Source organism: Trachypithecus francoisi, unplaced genomic scaffold (genome assembly GCF_009764315.1).
Source record: "Trachypithecus francoisi isolate TF-2019V2 unplaced genomic scaffold, Tfra_2.0 Lachesis_group15, whole genome shotgun sequence".
Classification (NCBI taxonomy): domain Eukaryota; kingdom Metazoa; phylum Chordata; class Mammalia; order Primates; family Cercopithecidae; genus Trachypithecus; species Trachypithecus francoisi.
Window position 1 is genome coordinate 44,062,333 of NW_022681460.1, and position 16,882 is coordinate 44,079,214.

At 38.9% G+C, this 16,882-nt stretch overlaps 1 protein-coding gene across 1 annotated transcript in view; it reads right to left on the bottom strand.

The window, feature by feature from the left end:
- Positions 1–16,882, bottom strand: part of SIM1 (SIM bHLH transcription factor 1) — a 75,565-nt gene that overhangs the window by 30,355 nt on the left and 28,328 nt on the right. Inside the window, exon 10 of the mRNA XM_033234692.1 lies at positions 113–281. Coding sequence (XP_033090583.1) covers positions 113–281 — 169 coding nt within the window. The remainder of the gene's footprint in view (positions 1–112; positions 282–16,882) is intronic.

Below are 16,882 nucleotides of genomic sequence, written 5' to 3' on the forward strand. Positions count from 1 at the left end.
AAGTTTTAGTTATTAACACTAGATAATTCATTCCAAACAGTTTTAATACTTTCTCAACTTCAAGTTCAAAACATATCACCAAAAGAAAGTTGCAAAACAGCAGTGCACTTACCTGAGGGTATGGGGAAGTCCTGGATTTTGACTTTGAGCTGGAGAGCCGCGATTTGGCCCCCTTTCTGTTGTCAGTCATGGTGGGGGTGGAGCTGCTGGTATAGGAGAAGGCTGGTTTGGAGACTGAGATCTGATCCAGGGAGAGCTGCAGCCCTTTGTATTCTGTGTCTCTGCAGGGTGGAAGGACAAAGCCCTTAATCAGCCACCATAGGAAATGGATTCATGCATACTTTCATCAGGAATGATAGTAATCCATATTTGAAAAGAAGGCAAGCAAAAGTTAGCCCTATAACTAACTTCCACAAGCACCTGGATTATTCTAGCAAGGCCTAATATTTAACTAGTGTGCTGATAATAATGTATTTCTCATTATTTTTATTAGTTAAGTGGAAAATAAGCACATAATTCATATTTTCTGAACTTCTGTGAGCTCTTTGATGAGATATGAATTAAACAACCTACTCTACAGGTTTCTTATGTGGGGTGGTCATCTGGTGCTACCAGATTATTGGTAGCATGTCTACCACTAATATAAGGAGAATGTCAACTGTCAGCCGTTCTAAGATCAATCATTCTGGTAAACATTCAAAGCATTCTTAAAGTTAGCTAACTAGTTTAAGCAGGATTATAAATAGTTAAACATTTCTCTCAACAGGTTAATTCAGTTACTTTAGGTACATTATACCACCATTTTTTCCATTCCTTCCTTTATTCAATAAATATTTATTGAGTTCCTAATATACACCAGACTTTGTGCTACATAAGGATGTAAGAATAAATAAGATACCTATAAACCCTGCCCTTGTGTGGATTATAATATATTGGGGAGAAGAGACAGTAAACAAATAAACATACATAATAACTGCAGACTGTGGTATGGAGCTTATCTTAGGAAGCTCATTACAAAGCTATACTTGAGATATCTAGGGGCTGAAGATGACAGCCTTGGCCTGCCCATAGATACAACCTCTGCTGGCTTCTAGACAGCAGTGAATCTCATTGGACTCCTCAGTTTTCATAAGAGGACATTAACCCTTTTCACTGACAGCCAAAATAAAATGTTTTAGAGAGTCTTCTTTATGAAGACTCATGGGAGAATTTTCTCTCAGGTTCCGGAACTTACTGGACTGCCCCTGGGTAGTTTATTTATTTTGATCTCATGAAACTGTGAATCATATAGTTCATCAAGTTTCCCTCTTTGCACTAAAAGTCAAAAGTCCCCAAGCCCTGAGTCTGATTTGTAATCACTTCTAGCAAGTGTACAAAGTCCTCATGCCATGCATTTTGTGCAACACACTCCACTGGCTTCTCTTATTTTTCTTATTTTTCACTTTCTCTAATTCTCTAATGGGTTTGCCTTTTAGAATTTTTTACATGCATTTTTAATTGTCTTTGGATGGAGAAGCATATAAAACCTGATAATTTTTTTTTTTTTTTTTAAGACAGAGTCTCACTCTGTCACCCAGGCTGGAGTGCAGTGGCGCAATCACAGTTCACTGGAGACTCCACCTCTTGGGTTCAAGCGATTTTCTTGCCTCAGCTTCCCAAGTAGCTGAGATTACAGGCAGCCACCACAATGCCTGGCTAATTTTTGTATTTTTAGTAGAGACAAGGTTTTGCCATGTTGGTCAGACTGGTCTGGAACTTCTGACCTCAGGTGATCCACCCACCTTGGCCTCCCAAAGTGCTGGGATCACAGGCGTAGGCCACTGCACTCAGCCTAAAACCCAATAAATTAATAAAATCATATATGTAAAAGTGAGCAGCACATTCCATGGATCAGTAAATATTCAGTTATCTTCTTTTCTTTGTCCCTATTGGTTCTTCTATAGCAAGATCAGGCAAAAGCAAAAGTATAATTCAGTACTTGAAAATTGCTAATAGAGTAGATTTAAAGTATTTTCACCACACAAACACACACACACACACACACACACACACACACACACACAGACATAATGATGAGTATGTGAGGTAATGCACATGTTAAATAGTTTGATTTAGATTTTCCACAATGTATACATACATCAAAGCATCATGTTGTACACCACAGATATACATTTTTTACTTGTCAATTTAAAATGGATAAAATATAATTCAGACAAGGAGTCTCTTAAGTGAGTAAGAAGAGAAACCAGCTAAAACAGTTCCAACAATATCACTGCCACAAAACACAGGAAAGTGATGTATATCAGCAAATTACAATGGCTTCCTATCAAATAATCTATCCACTCAATGCAAGCTTTCTTTTAAAAAAAATGTTCTTCTACATAAACAGTAAAAATTTAGAAAGTGAACCTGCAATTTGTCTTTCAGGCCTGGGAAGTCCTATCCCATCACTGGTCTGCTTTTCAGCTCTAATCAACTTCTTTTAAGGACCATATAGACTCTGAGCACTCTGTCAGAAATGGAGTATCTTTCAAAATGCTGCTCCCACTTGTTTTTTTGAAAATATTTCAAGGCCGGGCGCGGTGGCTCAAGCCTGTAATCCCAGCACTTTGGGAGGCCCAGACGGGCGGATCACAAGGTCAGGAGATCGACACCATCCTGGCTAATACGGTGAAACCCCGTCTCTACTAAAGAATACAAAAAACTAGCCGGGCGACGAGGCGGGCGCCTGTAGTCCCAGCTACTTGGGAGGCGGAGGCAGGAGAATGGCGTGAACCTGGGAGGCGGAGCTTGCAGTGAGCTGAGATCCGGCCACCGCACTCCAGCCTGGGCGACAGAGCCAGACTCCGTCTCAAAAAAAAAAAAAAGAAAGAAAGAAAATATTTCAAAATTTTCCTTCATCTACCCCTTACTTCATTCAAACAGTTGTCCCCGAATTGACTTTAACTCTCTTGGTTCTTCTTAACCTATAAAACTCTTCTTAACTCCCACTTGCCTCTATGAAGCCCTTTGTGACTGCTAAAGCTATTTACTCAATCCATATTTACTGAGTGTCTTTTCTGTATGGGGCCCTGTTCTGGGGACAGGGAGACATCAATGAACACAAGGACTAAGTTCCTACCCCTCATGAAGAAGGTACCAGGGCCAGTTCCTGAGTATTGTGGGGAAGGAAGCAAGAACTATCCTTTTCCACCTCTAGCCTTACTTTTCAAGTGATTATGTCTTGTCTTTCTCAATGGATTCTAAGTCCCTAGAGGACAAGAGTTAAGAGATATTTTATTATATTCCAATGACCATTTGCACAGTATTTCACATAGAAGGAAGAGGAAGATGATAACAAGGATGAAACTAAGAAAGATTGTTTTCCCTGGTGAGCACTAGTAACTTGCAACCCAATATCCTTTCTGCACGAGAAAAATGGTCTATGAGTCCTCTGACCTACCTGCCATTAGACATCAGTGAGCCAAGTTAACTGGACTCTAACAGGAGGTAGAGCCTCCACCCTTGGGCATTTCCTGTGTCAAATGCACTTCCATTCATTGGACAATAGTCCAGTAGACATTTAGTTTCTGCTGGACAGGATCTAGACAGACAATAAGAATTGTGCACCCATGAAAGTTTGGCCAAATAACTTGGTAAACCCATTCCTAATGCTGCATCTCAGCCCAGGGGTTTTATGGCTATAAGCAGGGAATAAGCAAGGATTTATTTTTCTCTTGCACACTTTCAGACCCCGCCCCCACCCAGGGTATGCATCTCACTGTTGAAAAAGTCTTACCAAAGTTTTTGCATGGCTTCTAATAACAGAAATACTTCAAATTAAATAGGTTTAAATAACATTTAAAACCAAGACATAGTTTAAAATTTCACATATTCACATGAAAACTCTAAAAAAATAAGAAGAGTTATACAACTGCTCTTGATAAATTAATACAAATATTAATGCTTTGGCACACATCAAAAATACAAAAATAATCCACCAAAATGTGATGGAAGACCATGATGGCAGGTTGATCAGTGGTTTAAGCTAACCTCTGTCTCTATGTATAGGCCTCAATTTCTTTTTTGTAACTCATATGGATTTGGTGAATTTTTTTATTTTGTTCTGTTTTGTTTTGTTTGAGACAGGGTCTTGCTCTCTCACCCAAGTTGGAGTGCAGTGGTGCAATCTTGGCTCACTGCAGCCTCAACCTCCCTGGCTCAAGGGTTCCTCCCACCTCAGCCTCCCAAGTAGCTGGGACTATAGGCATGCACCACCATGCTCAACTGATTTTTTTATTTTTTTATTTTTGGTAAACACGAGACCTCTCTGTGTTGCCCAGGTTGGTCTCATACTCCCAGGCTCAAGTGATCCTACTTGCCTTGGCCTTCCAAAGTACTGGGATTACAGGTGTGAGCCACCATGACTAGCCTTGGATTTGGTGAAGTTTAGATGAAATATTCTATGAAAAACTCATAGCACAGTGCCTAGAACATAGTAAATGCTCAATAAATAGCATTATATCTTACCTTCCAAACTGTGTGACAAGTTTTGGCACCTGCTATCCCCAGAACAATAGTTTCACTTTGGTAATGATTACAATAAATTTCATTATAAAAACCTTTTGCTGTATTTCATTCCTTTCTATCCCTGATATGGTTTAGCTGTGTCCCCACCCAAATCTCAACTTGAATTGCATATCAGGGACCCAGGGGGAAGTAATTAAATCGTGGGGGCCAGTCTTTCCCATGCTCTTCTTGTGATAGTGAATAAGTCTCACAAGATCTGATGGGTTGATCAGGGGTTTCTGCTTTTGCTTTTTCCTCATTTTCTCTTGCCACTGCCATACAAGAAGTTCCTTTTACCTCCCGCCATGATTCTGAGGCCTCCTCAGGCATATGAAACTGTAAGTCCAATTAAACCTCTTTTTTTTTCCCAGTCTTGGGCATGTCTTTATCAGCAGTGTGAAAACAGACTAATACAATCCTAGACCATTTAAATTTACTCTGTTACTTTTTAGCCTCTAAAATCTATTGCAGTATGGCCAGAATACTTTTTAAGGTAAATTCTTTATTGCTAAGTCAGCAAATGGGGACCTTATGGCAACACAGTCACTCTGAGAGGAATTTGGCCTTCCTGCCTCTCTGTTCAAAACTCCAACAGCTCAAAAGATGTGCTAGGATGGAAAGCACAATAAAAAATACCCACTTAAAGCCATTTCAAGTACGGTTGATGTGCTGCCAAGAGCAGCTCTGAATGGCAGATTCACTAAGAACAAAGCATTTGTTTTACTTTTAGAATTCTATTAAATTGAGCGTTTCACTTGTATAGCTTAAAGGGCTAAATGCTGATGGAAATCACATTATGAGCTCCATCTTCTTCCTCCTAACCCAGACACAAATTGTCTGGCCCTACCCTCTTCCTTTCATTTCATAAGGCACTTTCTGGAATCGCATATGTCCTCAAAGTTACATGCATGCTCAGTAGAATCATACATTTAATGCTTCCTCGTGGTGTGGAAAAAAGTAAAATACTCAGCTGCACAGAACTTAGACTCTTAAATCAGTGTGGTAAGAAATTTGACTTATCCAATTTTCTAAATGAAGGACAGCACTTCTCTCCTAAAGTTTTCTTGGAAAGTGCCACACAGACCCTGTTTGGGGCTCCATGAGGTAACTTTCTCAAGGGCAGTATATGCTGTTCTCTCAGACATGATTGGCATATGGAAAGGAACTGTGGCACATGCACTTGACATATCCTTCAAAAGGCTACTGAGGAAAATTTACACTTTTTTCTCCCTTCAATGATTTCTAGAGAGCTCCAGACATCTTCAGGTGCCTCAGCTCTGAAAGCAATCTGAAATGGGAAATTTGCAATCACTAGGACTTGCAGCTTGTCAATCTCACCCATATTTGCACAGACCAAAGTAATCCTCCTATTCCATTACAGGCAGTCAGAAATCATTCAATTTGCAGAATTAACCATCTGAGTCTACTTTAAACTTTATAATAGTCATGTACATATTTGAAATAACTCAAATTCCAATAGAGAAAATGGGGCCATTTTTGTATCTTTGGGCTTCCTCAGCCTTCCCTTAAGCAATACACCGTGACCACTCATGAAGCAAATGCCAACATGCCATATGGGAAGCTCAGCGTGACACCCTTGGAAAGCCAATAGAAGGTGTCTTTGCCACAAAAAGGCATTGTCAGTTTTAGAGAAATGCATTCACATTATTTCTATCATTTCAACTGGGAGAATAGCCTCCATAATACCAGTAGCCAAACTAATTTATAAATAAATTTGGAGCTATTTACAATTTCAAGTGAGTTTGAATGAGTGTATAGAGAAAGCAATCAACAATATTTCATCAGTTCTTGTTGATTCAAGATTATTTGCAATAACTTTTCTCTTCCACCCCACCATATTCCACTTTCATTTTAGACAACGTTATTTTTGCTTCTGTCACGTCAATTTGGAGTTGGCTGGCCAATCTGGAGCTTCTTTGTTGGCTTTATGTTATGTGGCAATTCTTAAAAGAGGTTGCCAGATTTCCCGATTGAGCTTTTTTTAAACAGCTGAAGGTGATCAAATTACCAAGGAAAACGTGGAAACAAAGACATACAATTGATTTGGCTCCAAAGGCGCTGATTGAAATAAGCAGAGGATTGCATTAAACCGTGATCGGATTAGGTGGGAATGACTGTGCCTTACACTAAACTTTTTAATTGGATTCTAGAGTCACTGTTACACGAAGTGCGTGACCTTCTTTATATTCTGGCAGAGTTACCGCCTGGCCACTGGGTAAACCTCTGCAGCAGAGAGACCTACTTTATGTTTCATTTTCAAGCTCCCATGGAGCCCAGCAGAGAGAGCTGACAAGAAGGAATACTGTGAGGGGCTCACAGACTAAGACAATCCGCTGGGAAATTAGGCTAAGGCACCCTTGGAAATTGTAATAGTCTCATACCAATAAGTGGATTTATGTTTGCTCCTTGTAGTTTTCTCCATTTGATCTGGTGATTTTAATAGTTTCCCCAAAGTCTTTGGTTTTACATAAACATACATTGCCTCTGCCTAGAAACCATCTTTCTTCTCCACTTTGAAGGTTTCATCCAACATGCGATGGCGTGGATGGCATCATAAGGGTAAGGAATGGTTCAGACACAAAGTTTGCTATCACATTGTAATCTCAAGACAGAAAGACATGAGTGTAATCAACAGGCAAACAATAACAACCAAAAAGTAAGGCAAAAAAAATTGTGAAATGTTGATAAGATGTGGCAAAGTCAACCAGCCTCATAACAGAGATTGTTTAATACCTTCATACCAACCCATGGAACAAGTGGAAATATAGCTAAATCCAGACCTGCCATCACACTACATCTAAATTTGTTCCCTCACCCCTCCAGGCCACGGCGATTTCTCCCAGCTCCTTCCTCTGAGTTCCTATACCATTCACTGCCTCAACCACTCCTCTGGCATTTCTAATGTTCTGTGTTACAGTGTGGTGGCTTCATATCTTGATAACCTCCTTCTAAATTCCTTCTTAAAATAGCCTTTATTTACTGTCTAGACAGTATCTCACATAGAACAGATGCTCACTTGCAAGTGATTAACAAAATAATTATCTTTTAATAAACTTCTGCTCATCTCAAATCCAAATGAACAAAAATTCAAATACTGGTAAATATTTTTACATAAATGAGAAAGAGATATCAACTAAGTAAATGAGTTTATGTGAGAGATTCTTAAATTCTCAGATTATAATTAATAATGTCCATTCTGAAGTTCTGTAAGGTCTTAAATTTAAAAAAAGCAAATCATGTTTTACTGTTATGCACATTAATAAAATGTACTTATTTTATGAAATTATAATTCAGGCTCAGCATATGTGATACTTAGCCAAATTGGAATTTTAAATTAATTTCATCCTCAGGCATTTATTTGGACTATTACAATTGTATTGAAGGAGTTAGAAAGATAGTGTTTTAGACGCCCAGAGAAATAACTTCTGCAAATCAACAATAAATACAATATATCTGCAGTAGAAAAATAAGAAAAAATATATGAACAATGCACAAATTGCTGAGAAACATTTTGCAAAGGTTTAACCTCACAAGTAAAATGAATGAAAGCAGCTATATGAATTAAAGCAGCTAATGGGTGCCATTTTTGCTTTCAAATTAGCAAAAAATTTTAAATGACAATAAATCCAAATGAAGATAAGGTGAAATAAATGGACACTCTTATATACTACTAGTAAGAGAGTAAACTGGTAGTGTTTATCAAGAGTTTTAAGAATGTTCATACCTTAAATTCAGCACACTAGTGCCCCCTCATCCAAGGGAGTGCATTCTAAGACCCCTAGAGGGTGCCTGAAATCATGGATAGTGCCAAACCCTATACATACATTATAGGAAATGTATGTATAGGAAAACACACACACTTTGTTATATACCTATAATAAAGTTTAATTTTAAAATAGGGTATAATAAGAGATTAACAATAATAATTGGTAATAAAATAGAACAATTATAACTACATGCCGTAATTGGATGTGAACATGCTCTTTTTCCCTCTCTCTTAAAATATCTGATTGTATTGCACTCACTTATGTTTGGACTATAGTTGACCTCATATTACTGAAACTACAGAAAGCAAAACTGTGGATAAGGGGAGACTATGGTAATTCCACCTCTGGGAATATATCTTATAAAAATAATTAGAGATAAGTATCAAGAATCTGTATACAGGGCGGGGCACGGTAGCTCATGCCTGTAATCCCAGCACTTTGGGAGGCCAAGGCGGGTGGATCATTTGAGGTCAGGAGTTTGAGAACAACTTGGTCAACATGGTGAAACCCCATCTCTACTAAAAATACAAAAAATTAGCCTGGCATGGTGGTACATGCCTGTAGTCCCAGCTACTCGAGAGGCTGAGGCAGGAGAATCGCTTGAACCCAGAGGCAGAGATTGCGGTGAGCCGAGTGCACCACTGCACTGCAGTGAGCGGCGTACACCACTGCACTCCAACCTGAGGGACAGAGTGAGACTCCGTCTCAAAAAAAAAAAAAAAAAACTATATACAAGTGTGTTTATCACAGCATAATCTCTTAATTATAAATAATCAAATAAGAAGAACCAACAATAATAGAATTACTAAATTATGATATATCCTTGTGATAAAATATTATGCAGTTATTAAATATTTTTACTCTAATGACATAAAATATACATAATAAAGTAAAAAATTGTCTCTCTTTGACATGTACTCTATATGCATATTGAGAGATAATAAACTAAAATATTTAGTTGATATTTGAAAATGGATTAAAGATGTCTTTCATCTTCTCTTTAAACATTTCTGCATTACCCTAATTTTTTCTCTTGTATGTATGACTTTTACAATCAGAAAAATATTTCTTTTAAAAAAATACTAATTGAGGCAAATTTCAGGTGCTTTCATTTCATATTAAAACTTTCTTTACATTTCCAGAATTTCTTCTTTGTGTATATTAAATTACAAAAGAGAAAGCATTAGTAAATTCCGTTTCCTCAAGGTTCAGCTCCTCAGGTATGCCATCTGTAATTTTAAAATATCCACATGCTGTCTCAGTGCCTGCATGTTTCACTCACTTTCTGATCTATTTTCCACCCTTCCTACCTTATAGAATTATCTGTCTCTGAAGGCTTTCATGTGAGCTATATGACTTTCTGTTTCCTTCTTAGGATAATATAATCTAAATTATTACCACAATTAAAAAAAATAAAGTATTGTCATGTACTTTCTTAAAACAATTTAGTTTCATGTGGCTTATAAATGGTACATTTGTCATTGTTCAAATGAAGTAAACCCTAATGTGGGGACCACATTTTTTGTTCTAAGGAACTTTATTCTGTTCAGAAATTCATTCCATATTTAGCTCCTAAAGTTTAAATATATTTGTGAATCCTTCAGGTTGAAGTTCTACATTCTATTGACCTTATATTTTTTCTGTTTCTTATTTTCTTGGAGGCTGGAAGAGGGTGTTGGTCTTTAAAAGTTAGATCTGAATAAACACAAAATAAGCTGCCTCTTTCAAATGAGGCATATATTTTAAATTGTCAGTCTCTTCTTCCACAATCTAAACCCCTAATTGTAGCCCACTTCTAGAAAAGAATCAAATATAAAGAAAAAGTAATATTAATATCAATCACATTTGTATTACTTCTTTTATTTTCAAAAACTAGGAAATAAAATACACATATGTTATTCTGGCCCCCTCTTTTCCATTATTTCCCACCTCCTCATCCTCTGTGTCCATCCCCGTCACCAGATCCTTCACTGTCGTTTATTAAGCTAATGTCTTTCAAGTGTACCTTCCCTTTAGAAGTCTTCCAATACCTAAAAATGATAAGTAATGGAAGATCCCATTACTGAACATCTTACATTTGGTTGAGGTTCTATTATCACAGAAACAGCTTTCCTACCTAGTTCTTAGCAAAACTGATTCCTAAACCCTAAACGTATCCTCTGGTGGAGGGGTGAAAAGAGCATACCTCCTGTTTTCAGCTCCACACAAACTCTAGGAACAAAAAAAGTTACCTGTAATCATAAAATAATTTTCCACGACACTGGGAAATTTAGACCCCATACCCAAGGCCACAGAGTCTCCAAATTCCCCACAGGATCTCACGTGGGGAGACCCCATAAAGCCAAACCTCACAGCAGGTTGGAAGCTCTGCCCTTTTCTGTACAACACAAAGACACTGGCATTTCTGTAGATTATAAAAAAGTAGATCCTCAGCTTCTGAACTCCCCAGAAAATGACACCGCAAAAAATGATGGCATGATGCAATGTTTTCAAATGCACAAATCTTCATTTGTTTAACTTAAATATTTTAAAATATGTCCTATAACATTTATTCTTGATTAAACCTCTTCTAGATAGTTAATCATTAATGGTTTCTTTACAGTTGCTGTGCAAACAGTTCATTCATACCTATGACATATCAAATCTCATAGACATGTTCTTTAATTGGATTCATTTATTTCTAATCTCCTTAAAGCCCTTACTACTGTAATGCTTGGCTAAATATACATTAAACTCTATTATTTAAATGACTAAAATAAATTTGAGATTTATTTTATGAATAAAAATCCACAATTCAACAAATGTCCTATCATTATTAGTAGTATTATTCTGTGCTTCAGTATTCAGACATTATTTTAAATTGCCTGGTAGATAAGTTGCGTTTAAACAAAATAAGTTCTGAGTAGTTGCTAGGGATTTCAGATTGCCCACTAAAATGCCAAAATTTTCATTGTCTCTATACCTGAAGTCAGAGAACTTGCATACTACTATACAGAATACATAGTTATCAACAGAGCCCATTATCAAAGACAGAATAGGCAGCAGCAGCCAGTTTTTATGATTTATAGGGCTTGAGAAAGTTCCCTGGCCATGATGAAGATGTCTCAATAGTGGTCTAATAGCTGATGCTTAAAATTCATTTATTCATATTTTAATCTATTTGCCTTAAGCCGATGGCCCAGAAAGAGATAATAGTAGGGCTGAATGAGTGATGACTCATTCATTGGCCAAAGTGGGAGGACTGGTTGAGGCCGGGAGTTCAAGAACAGCCTGGACAACATAGCAAGATCCCATCTCTACAAAAGATAAAAAAAATAATTAGCCAGGCATAGTGGTGCACATCTGTAATCCTAGCTACATGAGAGGTTGAGGCAGGAGGATTGCTTGAGCCCAGCATTTTGAGGCTGCAGTGAGCTATGATCATGCCACTGCACTCCAGCCTGGGTGACAGAGTAACACCCTATCTCTAAAAAAGAGAGAGAGAGAGATAATAGTGTATGCCTCATTTGTTATCATTTATTGTTTAGTTTATCAGCTACTTTCCTGAAAGCAGTAGTTCTAAAATTTCAGCACGCCTCAGAAGCACCTGAAGAGTGTGTTAACACGCCTCAGAAACAGCTTGCTGGGCTGTTTCCCTTAGAGTTTCTCATTTGTAGGTCTGTGGTTGAGCCCAATGATCTGCATTTTTAACAAGCTACTGGATGGTACTGATGCTGCAATCAAGGGCCATACTTTGAGAACTAAAGCAGTTGTTATCTGAGTTGTTGTTTTAAATGAAAGGAATCGGATGAAAGGAGACCACAGAGAAGATAAGAAACCACTGAAAAGGGAGGGTTCCAAGGACAAAATTCAAGCTTCACACTTTCCCCAAGGCATACCTCACTGGATATCTTTCAGTGAAGTACTCTCACCCCTACTCCCAACTGCCTGTTTCTTCTTAACCTCCTTTTGAGTGCCTCTTATTTCTGCAGACCCCAAAACATTTCAGAGCCGCAGGGCTCAGTCTTCAGGATGCTTCTCTTCTCTATTAACACATACTCTCTGGGTATCTCATCTACTCTGCTGACTTTAAATTCCATACACTGTTTACCCCCAATATCTAGCCCAGACCTCCCAACTCCACAGACCCCCAGGTTCAACCGCTTACGTGACATTTCCACTCTGATGAATGATGGGCATCTCAAAGCTGAACATGTTGTCCACACACCACCCTGGTTGCCACCTCTGCCTGCTAAACTGTTCCTTCCCACCATTTACCCAAGTTGCTGAGGCTAAAAATCTAGGTGTTGTTCTTGACCCCTTTCATCTTCTCACATCCCATATCCAATCTATCTGCAAATCCCACTGGGCCTACCTTCAAAACGTATGCCAAATCTGACCCCTCACCACTACCCCATGTTTCAAGCCATCGTCTTCCCTCACCGTGGCAATTACAATCATTTCTCAATGGTATTCTCTGTCTCCACCACCCATACTCCCAAAAGCCTATTCTCCAAACTAGTCAGAATGATCTTTTCACATACAATCAGATCATGTCACGCCCGTGTGCAGAATTCTCCAACAGCTTCCCAAAACCTTCAAGATCCAACACAATCTGGCCCTGCCTATTTTTCTAGCATCACTTCCTTCCATTCTTCCCCCTCTTTTACTTGGTGGCCACCACAGTGACCTTCTCTGTTCCTCAACATGCCAAGCAGGTTTCCACCTCAGGGCCTTTTCATTCACTTCCTTCTGTTGGGAATACTCTCCCTGTAAGACTCCACATCGCTGGCCGCCTTCCTTCATTTATGAGTCTTTAGAGAAGCCTTTCTGACCATTCCCACCTCTTTGTCCTGCTTAATTTTTCTCCTATCACTTTCTGATATTATATGACATTTTTTATTCCTTTATGATTATTTTATAAGCATATTAAAATTTATGCTCAAATTAGCCAGGTGTGGTAGCACATGCATGCCATCCCAGCTACTCCAGAGGCTGAGGCCATGGGAGGATCATTTGAGCCTGGGAGGTCAAGGTGCAGTGAACCATGATCTTGCCACTGCACTGCAGCCTAACCAACAGATCAAGACTCTCTCTCTCTCTCTCTCTCTCTCTGTCTCTCTCTCTCTCTCTCTCTCTCCCTCTCTCTCTCTCTCTCTCCCTCTCTCTCTCTCTCTCTCTCACACACACACACACACACACACACACAAACACACATTTATTTTATATATATAATGTATATTATATATACATATATTTAAAAACTTACATTCCATGAGGGTAGGGAATTTGTCTCTTTCAGCTACACTGTAGCCCTACCAGGGCCTGGCACACAGTAGGCACTGGGGAAATATTTGCTGAGTGAATGCATGAACAATCCCCAGCTTGTCATAGAGAGGACTACACTCTAAAACATTTCTTACCATTATCTTAATTATAGCAACAGAGATTAAGCTGATTCTAATGATAGAAATTTGTTTATAATGAAGGTCCTATTGAGTCAACCAAGAAGAGACACAAATAGAAAAGAGATTAGACTGTAAAGTGCCATGTAACGTCTCTAAATATTTTCTTCCTGGTTTTCAATTAGCCTTCACAATAAAATGCTATCCTGCACATTGCTATTTCTTTAACTGCTCTAATTGGAGGAATGAAATTGACACTCACTCTGCCCTCCCCTTTGTGGGCTTCATTCTTCTAGCATTACTGAGCTGTAACCCTGCAAGGGTCCGTTATCCAAATCCAACACAACAGATACTTCACTATGCCAGGACTGTGGTAAGATTTCAACAGAGAATATAAATGCTGTGCCTTCCAATACTATTAGTCTCTTAATGGCTTATCAAAATTAAAATGAAAAACTCTGTGACGCATTTGGTTTGATCTGATAACAAGCAGCTCTTTGACTGTCACTTGTTTGGACACCAATATCAATTAGTGGGAGGTATTGAAACAAGTGAAGCTCCTGGTTCAGTCACAAGAACACATTATATATAGTCATTACAAGCACGAGAGTAAAATGAATGACTGAAGAGCAGCTGCAAACCCGTAAGAATGCTCAGAACCAAGGATTCTACTTTTGTTAATGGTTTTCAGTAGGAAGAGGTGAGAGACAGCATATTCTAAGATTGCATTTTACCAGAGAATGTTGCTATTCTTGGAGAGATGTAAAAAGTGGCAAGGGACTTGGGTTTAAAAGCACAAACACAGAAAGAATCCCACCTTAATGGGTACCATTATGATATCCAGTTCAATATAATGAGGCTATTTCTACAATCTGGCCGGCAGCCCATATTAGCACGGCTTTACTGATGTGGATACAACAAATTCTGTTTGAACAAGAAATCCCTGGGGCGGAGGGAAAAAAGGATCCATTCACAGGCCCTATCCATTTAGCAATCAAAGAAAAAATATTCTTCTAGTAAAGACAGCAGCTCCCATTTGAATCCTGGTAAAATATTAAATGTTCTAAATAAAATAATGTTCTGTGGGTGATATGTCAATTGTTGTTTTGTGAAAACATCATGACTGTTGATGCTAACATTAGTGAAGAAGCGATGGGCTCAGGATATTGACTGGCAATTGAGTAGGTTCCAAATATACCCAAACTCTGAAGAAACCAAGTCACCTTGTGGAGACCGCATATTAAAAAAGGGGGGTAAACTGTTCATAGACCATGCAAAATATTGGCAAAATGTCATAAATGACTATGTAAGTATTAGATGGAATCATATAAAATTGCCAATATTGAACTGTTTTAATGTATAGAAGTGACAATTTCATATGGTTCACCCTAAAACAGCATTATCCACTTAAAGAAAACATGCCAAAGAGGAAATCAGATGGATGCTGGAGTCCAGGCCCTGGGTTGGTACGCTCGCTGGACCACTCACTAGCTATATTGTATTGGCTGAGTCACTTTACCTCTCTGACCTCTCACGCAAAGCAGCCACCCTTCAAATGTGAGTCTGTCTTACTCCTCAGCCTTCCTAAGCATGTAATGAACAAAACAACGTGCCACCCCTCTTTCAGCTTAGAGCTAACAACCACCTCCCAGTCTCTCCCAGACAGAGCAGCAATGCCTGAGAATTACCTCGTATAAAAGAAAAAAGAAGCAAAAAAATTACAAACATCTAAAATAATTGACAATGTATTTCAAATGTAATAAATCTGCAAAGACTATTTTGAATCTAGAATAATTCGTTAATTGAAAAACTCACTGAGATTCATAATCCTATCAGAACTCAACCCCCACAATTTTGAAAAATCCCATTTAGAGCAGGACAAAATATCATTCCAACAGGACAAAAATCAACACAACTGCTCCCTCTCCCTGAGGCAATGAGATACACAGGGCCCACCCTGGGCAACGTCCTTGATAGAGTTAAAGTTGAACTCCTTAATCTGTAGCCAGTTACTTTGCTGCCAGTCATGAACTCCCTTACCATACACATCACACATACACACACACACACACACACCCCTTCCAAGGTGTCCAGCTCCTCCCATTGTCTCTCCTCCCTTCCTACTATCTAGCCAGAAAGCAGTCTGACTACACCTGTGAGCTCTTTCCTCAGGAGTGACCCAAACAGTGCCAAGATGCTTTGGGCTGTCTTCCTTCTAATTGTGGATGGACACACTTTCCTCCATAAAGGCATCTCAGTTACCAGCAAGCCCACAGGGAAATCAGGCTAGGATACAGCTTGGACATATGCTTATCTCTTTTTCCTGCAAACACTGCCTTACTCATTTTGATGTCCTCTGAACTGTGCACAGTGCTTGATACATAATAGGTGTTCAATAAGCCTTTTATGAATGCTTAAAGGCCACTAGTCCTAACCAGTTGAAGGAGGATCTTTCCATATGCATCAACATAATTACTGATTTCTTGTTCTTGGGCCACTCTCTGCCTTCCTAAGACTCATGCTTTCCCTCCTTCAGTTCAAAGACTCACACACATTTATTTTGTGTTCATTGGCAAGACAAAAATTATTTTATTCAGTTGCACTAAAATAACCACTCTAATAATTCACATGTACTCAGTGTTACTGTGTCAGGCACAGAGCCACCAACCTTACACATGATCTCATTAAATGTTCCAATTGACTCTATGAGGTAGAACCTATTATTACCTGCATCTTACAGGTTTTTGTTGTTGTCGTTGTTTGTTTTTTGTTTTTTTGCGACAGCGTCTTGCTCTGTCACCAGGCTGGAGTGCAGTGGTGCAATCTTGGCTCACTGCAAACTCTGCCTCCCAGGTTCAAGCTATTCCCCTGCCTCAGTCTCCCGAGTAGCTGGGACTACGGGCCCTCACCACCATGCCTGGTTAATTTTTTGTGTTTTTGTAGAGATGGGGTTTCACCGTGTTGGCCAGGATGGTCTCGATCTCCTGACTTCGTGATCCACCCACCTCAGCCTCCCAAAGTGCTGGGATTACAGGTATGAGCCACTACGCCTGGCCCATTTTGCAGATTTTTAAAAAATAGAGAGATAGTGTGGTTAAGCAATTTGTCCATAGTCATTGGGCTAATGAATGGCAGTGCTAGGGAACAGACAATAGACCCTAG